Source organism: Podarcis melisellensis (genome assembly GCF_964234715.1).
Source record: "Podarcis melisellensis genome assembly, chromosome: 8".
NCBI classification, from domain to species: Eukaryota; Metazoa; Chordata; class Lepidosauria; order Squamata; family Lacertidae; genus Podarcis; species Podarcis melisellensis.
In genome coordinates, this window is record NC_138540.1 from 19751899 (window position 1) to 19771733 (window position 19835).

The window sequence follows — 19835 nt, forward strand, 5'->3', positions numbered from 1 at the left end:
GCCCCCCCCAAAGTAGACAGGGGCTCATGCTCAATTCAGGGGTGGGACGGGACGTCCTGGTGTCGATGGCTCAGAAGGGAAACCTCAAATCCTTGCAAAGCAATTATGCCTAACGAGACACTTCCGACAAGTCTGTTTCCAATTCTGGAGGCCTTCAGAGGCGGCTCTGTTACAGCGCTGAATGTTTTGCCTGCAGTTGGTTTTGGCCGTCAGGAGAAGCGAGCAGGTTTTTCTCTTCGGAAGGGAGCACACCTTAACCCTCCAAGACAAAGCAATTCGTCAACACTCCCCTCCCTTCCAACCTTTCCCCAAAAATCGCACTCTCCTCCAGAGAGGGGTTGTGATTTATAGGCCTATGTTGATCGCTTGCCAGTTGATTGATATGCGTATGCTAGCAGGTGGAATGGGTCTAATTGCTCTGTAGTTTTACAAGAAGGAGAGGGCTTTTGCCTGCCTTCTGGTTGTTTGAGGGGAAAGGGTGTGCATGTGTTATAAGGAACCAGTCTGGAGCAGAGAAAACAAAAGAGAATGTTTTGGAGGGCTTTGAGACAGTCAGAAGAGTCTGGCTGCTGGATCAAGTCAAAAGGTCTACCACCTCCAGCATCTTGTTCTCACAGTGGCCAACCAGATGCCTGTGGAAAACCTGCCAGCAGGACCCGAATACAAGAGCAACTCTCTTCCTACTTGTGATTCCCAGTTTTGAGAGGCTGACTGCCTCTGACACTGTAGATAGTGGGCAGCCACCATGACCAGCAGCCATTGGTAGCCTTACCCTAGGACTTGCCAATTAGAAGGTTGGTGGTTCAAATCCCTGCAATGGGCTGAGCTCCCGTTGCTCGGTCCCTGCTCCTGCCAACCTAGCGGTTTGAAAGCACGTCAAAGTGCAACTAGATAAATAGGTAGCGCTCTGGCGGGAAGGTAAACGGTGTTTCTGTGTGTTGTTCTGGTTCGCCAGAAGTGCCTTAGTCATGCTGGCCACATGACCCGGAAGCTGTACACTGGCTCCCTCGGCCAATAAAGCGAGATGAGCACCGCAACCCCAGAGTCGGCCATGACTGGACCTAATGGTCAGGGGTCCTTTTACCTTTACCTTTTTAATCCCCTTTTGAAGACATCCAAAGAGATTGCAATGAATAAGACCGTAAGGAAAGCCCTGCTGGATCACCTAGCAGTTGAAAAGCATGCCATTGCAAGTAGAGAAATAGGTACTGCTGTGGCAGGAAGGTAAACAGTGTTTCTGTGCGCTCTGGTTTCCATCACAGTGTCCCGTTGTGCCAGAAGTGGTTTAGTCATGTTGGCCACATGACCTGGAAAGCTGTCTGGGGACAAAACGCCGGCTCCCTCGGCCTGAAAGCAAGATGAGCACCACAACCCCATAGTCACCATTGACTGGACTTAACTGTCTAGGGGTCCTTTACCTTTTTTACCTTTACCTAGGTCTTTGCATAAGAGAAATGACTTTTTATATAACTAGAAAGGGTTTCCCGTCTTCTTTAAAAGATTCTAAATTTGTATCTTTTATCAGTGCTGTCAATTTTGCCATCTCTGCATATTCCAAGATTTTCATCAACCCAGTCTTCCTTTGAAGGTGTTCTCTCCTCCTTCCATTTCTGAGCATAGAGAATCCTTGCTGCTGAAGTCACATACTGTACATAAATAGGCGTTGAGGATTTCTTTCGGATTTCGCTGTCTAGTATACACAGCAGGAAGGATTCTGGCCTCTTGGGGAAATATCACTTTAAAACTTCTATTAATTTCATTATATATCTGTCCCAAAAGGCCTCTGCCTTCCTGCTGGTCCACCACCTATGATACAATGACCCCTCAGAGTCCTTACATTTCCATCCCTTGTTTGGCACACTTTTGTACATTTGTTGTTGTTTTTTAAAATAATTTTTATTGATTTTACAAATTAAGTCACACACTCAACACACATAAGATTTTAAAATAAAAACAAGATTCTTCCGAATCTTAGGACTTCCATCCTCCCCTCTGTGGGTCCTTAAAATGTCTTAAATCAACTGCATATTGTAGTCCTCCAAAATATCCATAGTCTTTATAATATTGGAAGAGTTATTCAAAGCCTGTCGAAGATTTCAAGTGTTTACACTTTTTTTGTACATTTGAGCTAGCTTCTTTGGGGTTAAATGCCATCTCCTATCTCATCTTGTAATAGTTTTCTTTTAAGCCATAGCATGTTGTAAATTCCATTCCTGTTTCATACTTTCTTTGACTGGCTTTAAAAGGAATTTGACAAATTCCTAGGGGACCAGGCTATCATTGGCTACTAGTCACAATGGCTATAGGATCGTAGAATTGTAGGGTTGGAAGGGACCAAGAGGGTCATTTGGTTCAACTCCTGCAGTACGGGAATCTTATGACCGACATGGGGTTTGAACCTGAGATTACCGTATTTCTCGCTCTATAAGATGCACCGGACCATAAGACGCACCTAGTTTTTGGAGGAGGAAAACAAGAAAAAAAATATATTCTGAATCTCAGAAGCCAGAACAGCAAGAGGGATCGCTGCGCAGTGAAAGCAGCAATCCCTCTTGCTGTTCTGGCTTCTGGGATAGCTGCGCAGCCTGCATTCGCCCCCATAAGACGCACACACATTTCCCCTTTTTAGGAGGGAAAAAGTGAGTCTTATAGAGCAAAAAAATATGGTAAGTCTCATGCTCCTTGAGCTATCCCAAGGATTAATCTTCTGCCTTCACTGTTCTCTAACAGTGCCTCTAACACCAGTCGCAGGGAATCACAAGTGGTCCAGCTTTCAGGCTTCCCCTTGGGGTAACTGTGGTTGGCCACTGTGAGAACAGGATGCTGAACTGGACGGACCTTTGCCCGGATCCAGCAGGGAGGCTCTTCTTATGTTCTCTCTGATTTTGCACTTGTTTCATCTCCTTCCCATGTCTTCTCCCACTTCCTTTAGAACAGAAGTGCAGTCCAGACAGAATTCAACCCTGGCAGCATCTGAACCTCCTTTGAGTGCTGGTAGATCTAAACTCCCCTTTGATTCTGCCTCCCCCCCCATGCCCCCCCTGCTTTCATTGCTATTCTGCTCAGAAAGCGCAGGTGTCAAGATAAAGAGACTGCAAGGAAAGTATTTTTTGTTTTAATGTGTGCAATATAGATAAATGCAATTAAAAAGAAAGAGAATTACATAGGGAGAGAATTGTGCTTCTGTTTCAAGGGCAAGTGCATTGACTTTGAGACTTGCTTTTTTCAGGCTTGGATAGAGATGGGCCAGGATGAGGCGGGGGCAAGGATCTGTGGGGAAGGGCTGTTGCTCAGTGGTTAGAGCACCCGCTTTGCATGCAGAGGGTCCCAGGTCCAATGTCCAGTAGAGTTGGGCATGTCCCCTGCCTGAAACTCTACACAGTCCGCGCTGGAGGATTTGTAGTGCCGCATTGCAATCCTCTATTTGCATGAAAAAATGGGGCTGGGAAGGTGAAGAGCCAAACATTTTCTGGCCACTGCCCCTTTGGTTTCATGAACTTATTTCCAGTGCTCCCGCCTTTCCCCATAAAAAGAGAAATAGCGGTTTGTACAACCCACTAAGGAAGATAATGGCAAAATAAACGCAGTAACAATTAATTGCGCCTTTATTCAAAATCCAATTAAAACTGTTTAGTTTAATTAATTCAACAAAATTTATGAACTTGATCCAGTCATACCAGCTTTTCAAAGTCTGATATTCATTTACACCTTCATCTCCCTTGCCTCTTAGTTCCCCCCTAAATAATCCCACTGCCCCAGGTGTTGGCACTGCCCTCTTTATGAATTGCTGCTCCGAGTGGGTTAATGTGGGGGGAATCACATTGGGGTTGGTGGGCGGAGCAACAGAAGACAGAAACAAAGCAATTATAGTGTGATTTAAAAATCACACACAATTGCAGCCCATTAGATTTCCTACAAGAGGCAGGAAAGTCATTAAGTGGTCTGCCAAGACCCTTAGCAAGTTTCAAGTGGTAGGTGGGGGGGGGAGAGTTTGGGAACCCCTGAGAAAGGGCCACCTGCAATGCGTCCTGTGTTTGGGATGGACATAGGCCTTTGATCTGCCTCCCTTGTTTGGTTTAGAAGGATCCTGTCCAGCCAGAGATGCTCAAAACAGCTCAGATTTTAAGACCAAGATCACAATCTCCTTTGATTCAGAGCAAGGACGGGGGACAGGGCGGGCTGGAATCTCTCCCAACAATCTGCAAGTTTTCTCTGAGCTGTTTCTGCTGAAGCTTTTGCTTCTCTTTTCTTGGGGGTTCTCTGTGAGTTGCTAGAGGGACCCAGTGGTCTGACTCAGTATCAGCTTCCTTTGTTGGCCTTGCTGCCCATGGGCCATTGCCGGTAGCTCGCTGGTCATTATGTTAATCCGGTGACGGTTCTGGTCTGTTTTTAAATCACTCATCTTTTGTATGTGCTCATGAAACAGCGTCCTTCTCCTCTCTCACACGCACACACACAAACTCTCAAAAGAACCTATTCATTCTTCCACCCCATCCCAAAAATAACCCTACTGGTCTGGGATATTTTAAGCCACCATAATCCTAGCCCAAAGCCCATGGCACGGGAAGTGGCACGGGTTGCCAGCAGCATTGCATCATTGACTTGGCAGGCGTCCTCATTGGAGGCTTGGAAGGTCAATTTGGGAGGTTCTCCTCCCTTCGCTCATCATCGGTTTGTGACTCTTCCAAAGTCACGTTCGCCCATTTGCTCAGCCGCTTGTCTGGGAGGCTGCTGGCGTTATCCGCCTGGCGCCCGGGAGGGTGCAGCACCCCCTGGCCAGAGGGTTGCCACCCCACCCCCGCATTTCCTGTAGCAACTGCTCCAGCATACATAATGCCAATACCTCAGGAACTAGGGAATACCATCCCACTAAAAATAAAAATGAAAATCTGCATTTGAGCTCCGAAGTCTACCCAGGCAGTCTTTTAGAAGCTGGGCTGTTGGAACTGCGGGCTCAATACTTCAGCGGCCGTCTGCTCTGAATTCGATTTTTTCTTTCATCCTGTCAGGGATAGGATGGCGTGCAGAAACTTCTTGACCCCAGGAGATTTGCAATCCAGATTGGAAGATGGCAACCAGGGGCGTAAAGCAGGGCTTGCAATGCACAGCTCTCACAGTTAACTAAAAAGCTGCTCCTGATTAAATGGCTGGATTATTATTTTTTTAAAAAAATGGGAGGATGGGAGTTGGAGTGCAGTGGCAGAACATCTGCTTTGCTTGCAGTAGGTCTCATCCATGGCATCTCTCAGGTGGAGCTGGGAGAGATTCTGCCTGACACTCTGGAAAGTATCTGGTAATAAGTGCAATACGGAGTGAAACAATACCTGCATATTAAGGCCTTCTGATTGCAAGGACTGTAGCTCAGTGGTAATAATAATAATAATAATAATAATAATAATAATAATAATAATAAAAAATACCCTGCCCTCCCCAGCCAAGGCCAGGCTCAGGGCGGCTAACAAGCAATAATAAAAACAAGTTGAATGAATACAACTTAAAAACAAGATTAAAATACAACAATTAAAATATTGAAACATTAAAATATTAAAATGCAGCTTCATCACAGGAGGAGAAAGGAAAAAGAAAAAAGAAAGAGAGGGAGGGAGGGAATCAAATTGGCTCCAAGCCAAAGGCCAGGCGGAACAACTCTGTCTTACAGGCCCTGCGGAAAGAAATCAGATCCTGCAGGGCCCTGGTCTCATGAGGCAGAGCATTCCACCAGGCCGGAGCCAGAGTTGAAAAGGCCCTGGCTCTGGTTGAAGCTAGTCTAAATGATGTTAGAGCCATCAGCATTGCTTGCAGAAGGTCCCAGGTTCAGCTCTGAGAAGGCTACATATACAAATAGAGAACTCATTCTCTAATTGTGGATTGTTATGTAGCCGAAACTGTACCACCCAAACCCAACCCAACCTGAGAGGTCTCATCATCAGGGTTAAGAGAAACTCTGAGGTTTGCAAAAGTTCAAAAAATATTTAAAGCAGGGGAACCCCCCAATGAATGAGACACCCCGAAAGCAGCCTAACTGAGCAGGTTCAGTGGTCACAGAATGCTGAGTGATTATTGCGGGGCGTGGAGAGGGAGGAGATGGAATGGAGTGAAGAGGAAGCAGGCATGGCTGGCTGGAACCCTGAACTGGAGCATTTTGTCATGAGTTTCACATGTTGTGTTTTTTTTTTAACACAGTGAGTTACTAGGAACGGGTTGCTTTCGTTTCTGAGAACTCCAGATCTCTTCTTTCCTCGTTATTGCACACAAAGAACATAAGAGACTGACTGCTGGTTCAGGTCAAAAGACCTGGTCCAGCTTCCTAATGCTGTTTGATATACAACAGAGATGGAACATAGAGCCACAATGGTCCAATTAAGTTTGCAGATAAAGCGTTTTCTCAATTCCTTGGATTGTGATTATAAAAGATGCATCACAAGGATTAATGGAGGGTATTCTTTTCCTCCTCCCCGTTCCCTTTTATTCGTCTCAGTTTTCCTTTTTTCTCTTTTTGTATCAGTATGTTTGCTGTTGTTTGTATTTTGTCTTTATCCTAATAATCAAGTGTCTTTTTTAAAAAGCCTTTGGGCAAGGGTGGGCATTTGTGAGGAGACAAATAGCTTCCTACAGGCATCTCTCTGGCTGTCCTCTGTTGGAAACTGGGTACTGTTCTTGATAGATCTTTGGCATGCTCTGTCGGGCTCTTTTGTTTGTATGCATGTTTGGAATGGCTGTCATTGGTCCTTTCCATTCTAATGCCTTATTTTCTCCTTTTTCTTCTTCCCTTTCTCCCTTCCCCTGCTATCTAAAGAACATAAGAGACTTCTTGCTGGTAAGTGCTGGCATTGTTCTCAGACTCCTTTATTAGTCAATCCATTTGTCCTTTAATGGGGTATCAGCTCATAGCTCTTTTTCCAGACTTGTTCAACTAATGACATAAAGAGACTGGGCTCTGATCCAAGAGACTCTCACTTCAAAATTCATCTCTCTCTCCCCGCTTAGCTTTCTACCTCTCCATTTGCAGTGCGGAGAATATAATTCTGGCCTACCTTGCGAGGTTATTATAAAGCCTAGTGAACTAATGGGCATGAAAGAGGGCTCTTGGGCAACCAAAAACCTTGGTTCGGTTGATTTTATGAGTCTTAAGACTGCAACTATGTCTACTCTTAACCTGAGATTAAGCCCCATTGAACTCAATGGGCTTATATTTGAGTAGGCAAGCATAGGGCTGCGCTCTTAGTCCACTTGCTGGTTAATAAATTGAGTACATTGATTATGAGAAACGGTTTGTCTGAAGAAGAGAGGTCTACTTTGTTTTCATTTGATACTTACAGCAGCTACTGAAGGAGGTATTGCTCTTTTTGTCAACCATAGGATAAAAATGCCTTTTTCAAGATGAGTTCCAAAACCCATCTTAAGGAACCATCTTCATTAGGGCAACCAAATTAGTGGGCAGGGTATTTTATTTTTAATTGCTTGTGACCTGGTTGCTGTCGTTTTAATAAGTATTGGTCTTAGAAATTATAACACATTTAAGTGGGGAGGGATTGGTGGAATTGATTGTGGGAACTTTTTTGATATATTTTAAAATAAATTAATGAGTAAATGTTGCGGGCCTAATATGAAAGAACAAAATAAACACTGATTTGTAATGTTTGAAATGCTTAAGACCTCCAGAAGGGCCCTGCAGGATCAGGCCCATCTTGTCCAGCATCCTTTTCCCCCACAGTGGACATCCAAATGCTCTTCTGGAAAACCCAGAGTGTGAAAGCGCCCCCCCCCCATGTGATTCCCAGCCGCTGGCATTCAAAGGCCTCCTTCCTCTGACAGTGGACAGCTTGTCTCTCCTTTCTCTACAGCTTGCTTTCTGGAGAAGGCAGAATTCTTAATCTGCTGCTGTTTGCTTATTATATGCAGAAATGAAAGTTGTTTTTTTTGCATTTGTTTTCATCCTTAACGGTGGTAACTTCGGATGACGAGGGCCTCTGGAAACCGATAAGGAATGTTTTGAACAATTTGGGAATGTATACTTGGAGAAGAAAAATTAGATGAAGGGGAGGCAGCATAGCAGACGTGGTGTAGATGGAAGGTCTTGCTGCCCAAGGGTGGAGCATCTGCTTTGGGTGCAGAAGGATACAGATTCAATCCCCAACAGCATCTCCAGGTAGAACGGGGATGAGACACCCTGTCAGCTAGCTGCTCCGGCACCCGGAGTGGCGGGGGCGAGCCGCCATCCACGCATGGGGGCGCTGTGGTGATCCGACCAGGGGGGTGCTGTGGCGAGCTGCCCACAGAGTCTACCGGGCAGACGCAAGCCCCATGCTGCCATTTCGGGCAGGGCAGGGCCCCGAGCCACCACGTCACTCCCTGGAGAGATGTGTGGCTCAGGCATGCTACAGGCCAGGCCCCATGCCACCCTCCCGGCAGTATTCCATTTTGTTACCCCCTCAGGGATGACACCCGGGGCTGGCTGCATCCTGCTTTCTATGCCCCTGCTCCCTGTCTTTCCATCCATAAGGACTAGAACAGTGGAACCTCATGGGCCTCTTTATCTGGCTCTCACGACTCTTCCCCAAGTCACATCCCTCACCAGCCCTGCTCTTGGGTGCTTTTGCTTAGCTTGATGCAGCCCTTGATAGGATAGAGAAGGGTGTGTGTAGAAACTAGCCTACTGCAGAGGTGAGATTTACATCCATTGCTCCACCCACTTGGCCCCCTGAAGGTTGCTGAGAATGAAATCCGGCCCTTGGCACGGAAAAGGTTCCCTGCCCTGAACTGGAAGTTAGCCCTTTTAGATTCCCCACATGCCAACGTCTGGGCTTTTTCCTGTTGAATTACTCCCCTCTTATTTACAGTCCCCCCCCCCCCAGCCTACCCAAACAGTGTGAGAGGTTGTTGCTCTAACACAGTCTTTAAAACCAGGATATCCGAGCTCTTGGAACAAGAGGGCAGGAGGCACAGAGGGCAAGTGGGAGGGTGTGACACACTGTCGGCCCAAACCTGGACCGTGGCCCGTTCATCCCGGGAACCCCAGCTCTGGGAATCCCAGGATGCCAAGGGAGTGTGTGTGTGTGTGTGGTGGAGCAACTGGCTTTGAAGAGAAGGAATAAACTGTCGGTCCCTTTGTTCAGCCGCTGCAGATATGGCTGGCATGCGAGGACTGGAATTTGGAATCTGACCGGCTCTGCCAAGTTATGTCTTGCTCCTCTGCAAAGCGTTTCACATGCCTTTGCTTTTATCCGGTGGGCGACTGCAGCTTGCAGGGTTTCCAACACACACACACACACACACACACACACACACACCCTCCCGATAAGGGACGCCAGGCAGGTGGACCAGGCTGGTACATGAAACAGTGCCTCCTAGTGTCTGCAGCAAGGCAGACTATCCCTCCAGCAAAACATGTGCCCCATAGCTCAGGGTTAAAATATTTTTTCAGCATGCAGAAGGTCCCAGGTTCAATCTCTTGGTAGGACCTAAAAGTCTGAAGGGTTCCTGCTAGTCAATGTAGACCATACTGCAAAGTGGACCAGTATACTGTGTAAGTCCATCTAGTTCAGTAGGAATGCGGGTAGTGAGCCTCTTGGGCTTGCCGATTGGAGGGTTGGCGGTTTGAATCCCCGCAGCGGGATGAGCTCCCGTTTTGTCCCAGCTTCTGCCAACCTAGCAGTTCGAAAGCACACCAGTGCAAGTAGACAAATAGGTACCGCTGCTGTGGAAAGGTAAATGGCATTTCCATGCACTCTGGTTTCCATCACAGTATTCTGTTGTGCCAGAAGTGGTTTAGTCATTCTGGCCACATGACCCGGAAAGCTTTCTGTGGACAAACGCCGGCTCCCTCGGCCTGAAGTGAGATGAACGCTGCAACCTCATAATCACCTTTGACTGGACTTAACCATCCAGGGGTCTTTTACCTTCACCATCTAGTTCAGTATTGTCTACACTGCCTGACAAAAGCTCTTTGGGGTTTCGGGCAGGGAACTTTCCCAGCCCTCCCTAGAGATTGAACCCAAGACCTGCATGCAAAGCAGATGCTATACCAGGGGTCGACAACCTAGTGCCCATGGGCCGTAAGTGGCCCACGGAGGCCGTTTAACCGGCCCCCGAGCTGCCCCCGAACTGAGCCGCCTGTTCGTTGAGTCCCCGTACGCTGCACTAAACTGGCACAGCGTGGTGCAGCGACTATCTTCTGTGGCTCTGGAAATTGCTTCTGCACATGGCCAGACGCTGAAAATCGCTTCTGCACAGGCACAATTTTCAGTGCCTGGGCATGCGCAGAAGCGATTTCTGGTGTTGTGCTGTGCCGGCCCGGCCCACGGAGGATCTCTGTGGGAGTGATCTGGCCCATGCCCGGTAAGCCTTGCTGACCTCCATGCTATACAGTGGTACCTCGGATTACAGATGCTTCAGGTTACAGACTCCGCTAACCCAGAAATAGCACCTCGGGTTAAGAACTTTGCTTCAGGATGAGAACAGAAATTGCGCGGCAGCAGGAGGCCCCATTAGCTAAAGTGGTACCTCAGGTTAAGAACAATTTCAGGTTAAGAACGGATCTCCAGAACGAATTAAGTTCTTAACCCGAGGTACCACTGTATCCCAGATTTGCAGCCCTTTCTGAGGTTGCCACAATCAAAATACTCTTTGCTTTCTGGATTGCTAGATGCTGCATTGCTGCTGGTGCTCTGAGCTCACCCCCGGAGGCAAGCCATTCCAATTTGTCTTTTTAATGCTTTTAATTCCTTGCTTGGTATTTGGGTGTTATGCCAGCAAGGAAGCCAAGGGTGATGCATAGCCTGTGCTTGAAAGCGCGGGGGGTGGGGAGGGATTCTGCACTGAGATCCAAGTTCTAAAAATCGTCAAACTCAGCAACCTGCTGGAATTTTGCAAATAATGCAAATACATGCAGAAAATGCTTAAAACTCTGGCTCTGCTTGATGCAGGGAGGGGGCAGTGCGCTACTCACTGCATTGAACCCAGAATTGTCCTACCCAATTTTCAAGACTATTTCTGCATCCATGATGGCCGGTAACTTAAGCTTTTCAGAGTGAAAGACGAAGTTCTTCAGGATTTAGTGCAGAGTGCCAGGAAGTTACCCCAACTGCACCTTCATGTGCAACACATTCAAGGCCATGCCATTAGACTGGTTGTAAGTAAAAAAAGCATGCAGGTGGGGTGTCTGGCTGAGGGCAGACTGAGGTCTGTAGGGCAGTGCCCTCCCCATTTCGCCTAAAGGACCAAACTCCACTGCTCAGTTTGGCACAGTGAACACTTCTGACAGGGTTCGATTCCATGCCACACCATCTTTGATGGGGATTCCCCCGATCCAGAAGGGCTTATACAGTGGTACCTCGGGTTAAGTACTTAATCCGTTCCGGAGGTCCGTTCTTAACCTGAAACTGTTCTTAACCTGAAGCACCACTTTAGCTAATGGGGCCTCCTGCTGCCGCCGGAGCACAATTTCTGTTCTCATCCTGAAGCAAAGTTCTTAACCCAAAGTAATATTTCTGGGTTAGCGGAGTCTGTAACCTGAAGCGTATGTAACCTGAAGTGTATGTAACCCGAGATACCACTGTATATGTATCAGCCAGTTGGAAGAGAGCAGCGTTAAGCTAATTTAACACCTGGGGGATCTGGGAGCATCGCTACAGGCCATATTCCCTGGTGGTTAGTCTTCTGGGGGCTGCATGGCTGGGGCCAAGGCAAAAGGGGATAGAAGAATAGATTGGATTCTTTAGCATTGTACAGGAGGCTCCATTCTAACTATGAAAAAGCCAGTGTTGTACACACACACACACACACACACACACACACACCCTCTCCAGAGGCGGCAACCAGGGATCCTCACAAGTCAAGGACATTTTCTGGCTTGGCAAAAGCACAGAGCAGTGCTGGGTGTGTGGCCCAGGGAGAGCGTCAGCCCAGGGCCATATGCAAAGGTTTGAAGGGCCACATTTTAAATAATATTTAAGTTTCAAAAAATTACAAAAAGAAAGAAAAAGAAAAACAGAAAATACGAAATACAGAAAAAGTAAAAACAAAAAGAAATCCATCTTTTCATGTCTTGTCTTTCATTTACTTGTTTCCTTGACCTCCTCACACCTCCCTTTTTTGTATTCTAGTTCAAGGGCCACATTTTAGCCTAAGAGCAGAGCCTTCTCACTCATGCACTAAGCAGATTACTATTTTCCAGAGTTAGGGCCTTGACCTCCAGACTATAAGAAGTCGTTTGTGTGTTCTAACTTCCTAGTCTGTGTGCAAACCATACATTTAAAGGTCATTCAGCCCCCACCTGCCCAGCCCCCCTGGCAAAGAATCTTGGGAATTGCAGTTTATGCCCTCACAGAGCTACAGCTTCTAGCACTCTTAAGAAACTACAGTTACCATGATTTTGAGTGTGGGTGCTTTAAGTGTATTGTGTGCATGAAGCCCCTCTCCTGTAAAGACCACTCCCTATGCCTCCTCAGTTGCATCACTAAGCCTCCTGTTTTCTCCAGGAGACTGGAAAGTTTCATTCCACCCAGCCAACCTTGAAATCCTGCACATTTGGAAGTAACTTTCCCTTAGCTGAATACATGTCTATGCGAGAAAGTGTAGTGGAATTCAATAGCACTCTCTTCTGGTTGAAGGACAGAATGCTTCTCTTTTTCTTCATTGCTTTTTGCCGGTGGCTTGTGGTTTGTTGATTGTTATTATTATTTAAGAAGAACCTGCTGGATCAGGCCAGTGGCCCACATATTGTTGGGAACAGAGATTTTCAGCTCTGACAAATAAAAGATCAGATAAGAGAAAGGCTTCTTTGTCTTGTTGAGGAGATGAGAGTCTGTTAGTCCCAAATTAGACCTAATATAAAGGAGATTACCTGGCAAAAGCAAGCTCACACCTCTCATTGAGTTTGTATACATACTTAAGGTATATATACCTATGTAAGAGGCTTGTTTATAATTATATTTTGGGAATGATTCTTGTTCTTAATGTAGGTGCATTGTTTTATACTTCCTGGATGTCCCATGATCATATTCTAAAGCAGTTGTATTCTAGGTTATAAATCAAGAACAGCTAGTTGTTTCTTTTTGTTTTCCAATGTATTTCTTATAATAATAAAAAAATTCGGTATGGCACAAACAAATTTTCATTCTGAAAATGTGGCCCGGAGAAGAAAGTTTGAGAACCATTTCCTTAAAGGAAGCTTAGTGGAAAAGCACCTGAAGTTAAAAGGGATCAGGTAGGAATCATAGAATTGTAGAATTTTAGAGATGGAAGGGACCCCGAAAAACCCCCACCTAGTCCAGTCCTCTGCCATTCAGGAATCCTTTGCCCAGTGTAGGGCTTGGACAGACTGCCCTGAGATTAAGAGTCTCATGCTCTACCAACTGAGCTATTTCACTTTAGGAGGTGATATGAAGAAGACCTTTCTCTGCTGAAGACCATGGAGAGTCACACTGCTTTATTACAGTGTTCGAAACTTCTATTGTTCTAGGCGCATTTTGCGACAGGGAATTTCATTGGCGCGAGTAGTTTCTGAGTTCTGGGTGCAGTACTGCACCTAGGATTTCAGATTAAAACTGCAGAGTGGAAGGAAAGGATGACCTTTTTCTGCCTCCCCACTTCCAGCTACTCTCTGAAGACTGGAAAAGAGACCCTCTTAAGAATATTAAGGGGGTGGGCAGGGGAAGGACTAGACCCTGTGAAAAATGAACGTAATATTTTAGCTGCAGTTCATTCGTTTTCAGCTTTGTGTTCTTGTTATAAAAAAGCGTACCTAGACATTCTCTTGTTGCGCCCGTAATCTAGATTTAAGGTGCCATTTAGCTCCTAGCTTTCATATCTCAGTTTCTAGCACTGCTTTATTAATATTAATACTATTGTGGATGGTTTCTGTTCACATTCGCAGCCAGCCATGCCTTCTTCTGTTCATTCTATCCTTTGCTCCCCAATTTCCTGTCCTCACACCCCCATCCTGCTCAATCTTCATTGGGCTGGTTTTTTGCCAGTGGGGGGTGTTACCCTTCCTTTTTAGCATTTTCTCTTTAAGAAGATTTTGTGAACTTCTGCAAGTGCTTAGGGTTTCCGTGAAACCTGCTGATGCCTCCCTCTTTTTGCATGGATGGCGCTGTTTTTTAGGCTGCATAAGGAATGGTGCTTGCGCCATGAACATCAGAAATAGAAAGGGAGGATAAATAATGGTCAGCATTCTAGCTATAGCTGTCAACGTTTCCCTTTTTAAAGGGAAATTCCCTTATTCTGAATAGGATTCCTCACAAGAAAAGGGAAAGGTTGACAGCTATGATTCTAGCCAGGGGAGGAAGGGTCATAGCTCAGTGGCAGACTAGCTGTTTGGCATGCAGAAGGCCCCAGGTTCAATCCTCCAATGAGCGTCTCCCACCGGAAACCCTGGAGAGCCACTGTCAGTGAGCGTTGGCCAGGCATAGGCAAACTCAGCCCTCCAGATGTCTTGGGACTACAACTCCCATCATCCCTAGCTAACAGGACCAGTGGTCAGGAATGATGGGAGTTGTAGTCCCAAATCATCTGGAGGGCCGAGTTTGCCTATGCCTGGCATAGGCAGTACTGAGGAAGATGGACTTATGTATCTGACTCAGTCTCAGGCAGCTTTCTATGCTCATACAGCTTTCGGATTCCTTTCTCAGACTCTAGGTCTGCTATATTACCCTGTCTCTTGAGGGTCCTGATATACGGCAATTGTTCACCATTCTGTTCCCTGCTTAAACACCCAGCCCATCATGGTAAGGCTGTTGTTAATTCTAAGCACCCCCAAGGGACCAATCCCACTTCCACTCCCTTGGCCTCCTCTGTGGCTTGTTTCTCCTTTATGCCATTAACAAGAAGCCTCTAAAATCCTCCAGCCAGGAAGGAGGTCTGTGTGCTTTAAATGGAAAGTGTCTGGTTTGAGTTGGCCACCATCCCGGCCTCTGCGGTCAAGGAAGGGGCTGTGAGAAAACTTAACTCACATGTTGGCTTCCCTGAGCTGCAGGATTGGTGGATGGGGGGGGGGGGCAAGACTCATCTCCCAAAATTTATTGGCTTGAAAATAATTGGCTGATCTCTTTTCTGAAGTTGAATCCAGGTGCGTCTTATCTCTGACAGGCCAGTAGGTGGCAGTGTTACTCTGCCAGAAGAGACGGAAGAGCGTAAAAGAAAGACTTTTATCTGCCTGCTACTGTAGCCAATATTGTGCTCTCCAGATGTTGCGGACTACAGTTCCCATCATCCCTGACCAACAGCCCTGCTAGCTACTGGGGATTAGGGGAGTTGTAGTCCACAGGTTCCCCAGCCCTGCTAGATTTCCTTTGGTTTTTGGTGGTGGGGAAGGGGCTGTTTAACTGAGGGAGTCTACAATTTTATTATCATCGTCGCTGTTAACAATAGTAATTTATCATCATCAACTGCTCTTCTCCAGAAAGTCCCAGGGCAAGTCACAGCAGTGCCAAATACAACAGTAAAAACAGTTTGAACCAAATGACAATCACAAATAGGGTGAGTCCTAATCTAGCTATACTGTACTTATAATGTTAGGGTGGCGCTGTGTGTTAAACCACAGAGCCTAGGACTTGCCGATCTGAAGGTCGGCGGTTCGAATTCCCACGACGGGGTGAGCTCCTGTTGCTTGGTCCCTGCACCTGCACACCTAGCAGTTCTAAAGCACGTCAAAGTGCAAGTAGATAAAGAGGTACCGCTCTGGTGGGGAGGTAAACAGCGTTTCCGTGCGCTGCTCTGGTTTGCCAGAAGCGGCTTAGTCATGCTGGCCACATGACCCGGAAGCTGTACGCCGGCTCCCTCAGCCAATAAAGCGAGATGAGCGCCACAACCCCAGGTTCAGCCACGACTGGACCTAATGGTCAGGGGTCCCTTTACCTTTTTATAATATATTGTTATGAGTTTGTGGGTGGCAGGCTCCCATGCATTCTTGGGTCTAGTAGGTGTTAGAATTTAACCAAGGCTGGGAGAGCCAACCTGGATGGCAAACTCCTAAATCCCTGGACCCAGCTTCCCATGTTCAAGAAATCACCTGGGGTGAGCGCCTGCTACCGCTGAAATCTTGCACCACTCAGAGATTGGGGTGGCACACAACAACATGTATCTCAGGTATCAAAAGCCAGGGAAGCAAGGCTATGTCATGAAGGTGCCAGATGCCCATCTGTGGAGAGGGAATTCAGCTGCTTAGGGGCTTCCACAGAGAATGCACAAAAACAATTGCCAACAGAGAAGACTTTCCCCCCAGAATTTAGACTCAACCTCTGCTATCCTTTCTCCTTCCTTCAGTGTCTGTCTCTTCCTGATTCCCACACCCCCATGCCCCCTTTTTCTGCTGCCACAGTATTAGATGACATCATTAAAATCCCTGCAGGCTAAAAGGGGGCAGGAACGGACTCTTCCCCCACCCTCACCTCCTTTTGGTTGTTTTTCTCATTAATGCTGCTAATTAGCTTGTAAAAGCAAAGGAAGGGTGTGCAGTGTCTCTGTGTCTGTGTTAACCCATTAGCACTTCAGACAGGGCTCCTTGAGGGAGGGAGATTGGATAGAAGGGGCATCATAAAACCTGTTTATGCTGCCCGCCTGGGCTGCGGGATAAATACCAATTAGCTCTCTAGCCAAACTGGATTTTAAAAGACCCCAGTGCACAACTGGAAAGGAATCAGGGATATTACTGCCATTCTCTCAGGCTCACTGGCCTGCCGTCGGAGAGCGTGGCTGCTGAATTGGATTTCCTAAGCACATATACTAATAACAAAACTCATTTTCTGAGAGCGGGTGCTTCTGCAGCCAAGTTGCTAGTTTCCGTGTGCAGGAGGGGGTGGTCAGCAGACCCCTGGGAACCTCAAACGTTTGCAGAAATCTCACACTGGGAAGTTCTCGTAATGAGAGGGAAGGGGCTTTGCTGAGGCAGCAGGAGACCAGCAGAGGGGTTTCTATAAGCTAAAAGGCAGGATTTTTGGTGGTGGTGATTTATTATTATTTTTTTAAATAGATTTTATTAACATTTGAAAAAGAGTAACAAAGCTCAGCACCAAATATCTTTTTTATAAGATATAAAAAACTCATAATCTAAACAGGTTGTTTTTTAAAAAGTAAGCGGGGAGCTTTCAACAAGGACTTTGTTTATCCCATAAGATTTATATGCTGCTTACGTGTAAAAAACAAAACAACCCAAACAAAAAATCTCTATGTCACTGGTAGGCAAACTAAGGCCCAGGGGCTGGATCCGGCCCAATCGCCTTCTAAATCCGGCCCGCGGACAATCCGGGAATCAGCATGTTTTTACATGAGTAGAATGTGTGCTTTTATTTAAAATGCATCTCCGGGTTATTTGTGGGGCATAGGAATTCGTTATTTTTTCTTTCTTTCTTTCAAAATATAGACCGGCCCCCCACAAGGTCTGAGGGACAGTGGACCGGCCCCCGTGCTGAAAATTTTTGCTGACCCCTGCTCTAAGTGATTAATGAGGACTGAGCAGTAGTGTGAAGCGGTCATTGGGACTGGTAGGGCAGAAAGCAGGGAGCTTATCAGTAGGTGGTGCCAGAGCAGAGTCAGTGTTAACGACAGTCAGAGCCGACACATTCTAGTTTTGTCTTCATCCTCTTCCCAGCTGAGTTCTTCCAGTGAACAATATTGAGACTGAGGAGGAGGAAGCTGACAGCCCCTGCAGCTTGTAAGGAAGAAGGCAAGTAGGTGGGAGATTCCAGAGGTTGGTGGGGCAGTGCCCTCATTTGCCCCAAATGGACCAGCATCCAGTGGGACTGAGCAATGCAGCATTGGGGGAATGGAAAGGAGTCTACTGGGTGAGGGCCCCTGGCACCCCTTCCTTAAAAACCTGAACATGGAGGACTCCATACCACCACATTTAGCTGCAGATCCTCCTTTTTCAATGGCTTCTTAATGGGTGGACATGGGTTGTACCCAACACTGGCCCTGCTCAGAGCAGGCCCATTGACATCAACAGACGCAGTGTACTTTGCTTCATTGGGTCTATTCTGACGTAGAACTTGTGAAACCACACCCTTGGCTGCCAGGCTGATAGATAAAAGGGAGGAAGAGTGAAAATCTGACTTCAGAGTCAGATTTTTCATTATGCTCCCTCTGTTCTGCTCCTGTTTCTGGGTTGGGGCTTCTGTTTAGACAAAAGCCAGACCAGAGCAACCAGCCCCTCTCCACTTTCTCTGCACTGCACAGAGCTTTACAAAGCTGCCATCAGTCATCGGTTTAATGGCAGAGGCTAGTGAATGCTGTTGAGGTGAGAGGCCAAAGATGGTTAAGAGAACAGGTGGGTGGGGACCAACTTTCTGCGACCTCCTTCCCCATCCTGGTTCTCTCCTGTCCCTCAGTCCACCCTCCCCATACATCCTTTGGGGTGTCTCTGGTGGCAGGCGAGCAGCTGTGGTCCCCCCATTGCTAGCATTTTCCTAACAAACCCATTAGCAACCCCCTGGGGCTGCTTGGCCACACAGTGGCTTTAATGTATTTAGATGCTCTGGTTCATAAAGCTGTGGGGGGATGTGTGAAGTTAGGGGCAGGGCAGGGAGATGGGGGGGGGGAGAGAGAGAAGGTGAGGGTGGGGGAAGCAGCAGAGATTTGCCCCTATTCTTTCCCCTTTAAATAACATAGCAATGGCTTCCCTGCTCATTCTCCTCTCTCTTCTTCTTCTTCTTGTTGAGATGGATGAACAGAACTTTTTAAGTTTTTAATTTTAATTTTAAGTACACGTAGGTCCTGTTTACTGGAACACAAGGAGCTAGAATCTCTGCCTCCCTGCCCCCCCTCTCTCTATCCCAACCAGCAGAAGGCAAACAGGAACTTAAAAAATGCACTCTGGTTGGATATCTGAATCTGCAGGGTGTATAGCAAGGTTTAGCGAGTGTTCGTAAAACGGGACCTGGGTGTGCAGGTTGATTTGTATTGGTGATAATGATAGCCATCTTACCTATCCCTGCCCTCCTCTCATATCTATTTGCGTGCTTAGCAACCAACTCTATCTCAACAAGCAGAAAGCTCAATAAGGAGTGTGGGCACATAGATGGGGGGTGGGTAACCGTGCTAGATCTGTACAGTGTAAATTCCCAGCTGGCGGTTCAGTTCAATTGCTGAATATTTCGTTTTCATTTCACTTATTGCCTATATCTTGCTTTCCCCCTCCTTCCCAGGGGAAGCTCAGAACAGCAAACAGCCAGCAGAGAGCGGCTCAATTAACACAAGATATCAAAATAACCAATATAACAAAACATAGCATATGTCAAAACATAAAGCAAGTTTACGTCTAAACAGTAATACAATACCCATCTGTTAAACCCTTAAGAATTAATTCAATAACAAGGATGTCCTTCTGGCTTTGATTCCCCCCCCCCATACACAGCTTTATTTATAGGGGAAGGGCTGTAGCTCAGTGACAGAGCATATGCTTTGCCTGCAGAAGGTCCCAGGTTCAATCTCTCATATCTCCAAATAAAGCTGGGAGTGTCCCCTGCCTGAAACCCTGGAGAGCCTCTGCCGGTCATTGTAGACAATGCTGAGCTGAATGGCCCAGTGCCCTGGCTCAGGGGTTGCCAAGCTTTTTTCTGGCCCTTGGACACAGATTTTTGAGTGAGGACTATCCAGTCATGTCTCTCCTCCAGATCAGCCATGCCACTCTCACAAAAGAGATGAAGTGTGAACCAAGGGATCATGGTAAAAAGACCAGTACAGTGGTACCTCGGGTTACAGACGCTTCAGGTTACAGACTCCGCTAACCGAGAAATAGTACCTCGGGTTAAGAACTTTGCTTCAGGATGAGAACAGAAATCGCGTGGCAGCGGGAGGCCCCATTAGCTAAAGTGGTACCTCAGGTTAAGAACAGTTTC

At 46.8% G+C, this 19835-nt stretch overlaps 1 protein-coding gene across 5 annotated transcripts in view; it reads left to right on the top strand.

The window, feature by feature from the left end:
* AGRN (agrin) overlaps positions 1-19835 on the top strand; it is a 238252-nt gene that overhangs the window by 68393 nt on the left and 150024 nt on the right. For 3 of the 5 annotated variants that reach the window (XM_081923371.1, XM_081923373.1, XM_081923374.1), the window contains exon 3: positions 6797-6817. The exons of the other annotated variants lie outside the window; for them this stretch is intronic. In XM_081923371.1, the coding sequence (XP_081779497.1) occupies positions 6797-6817 (21 nt within the window). The remainder of the gene's footprint in view (positions 1-6796; positions 6818-19835) is intronic. 5 annotated transcript variants of the gene reach the window in all.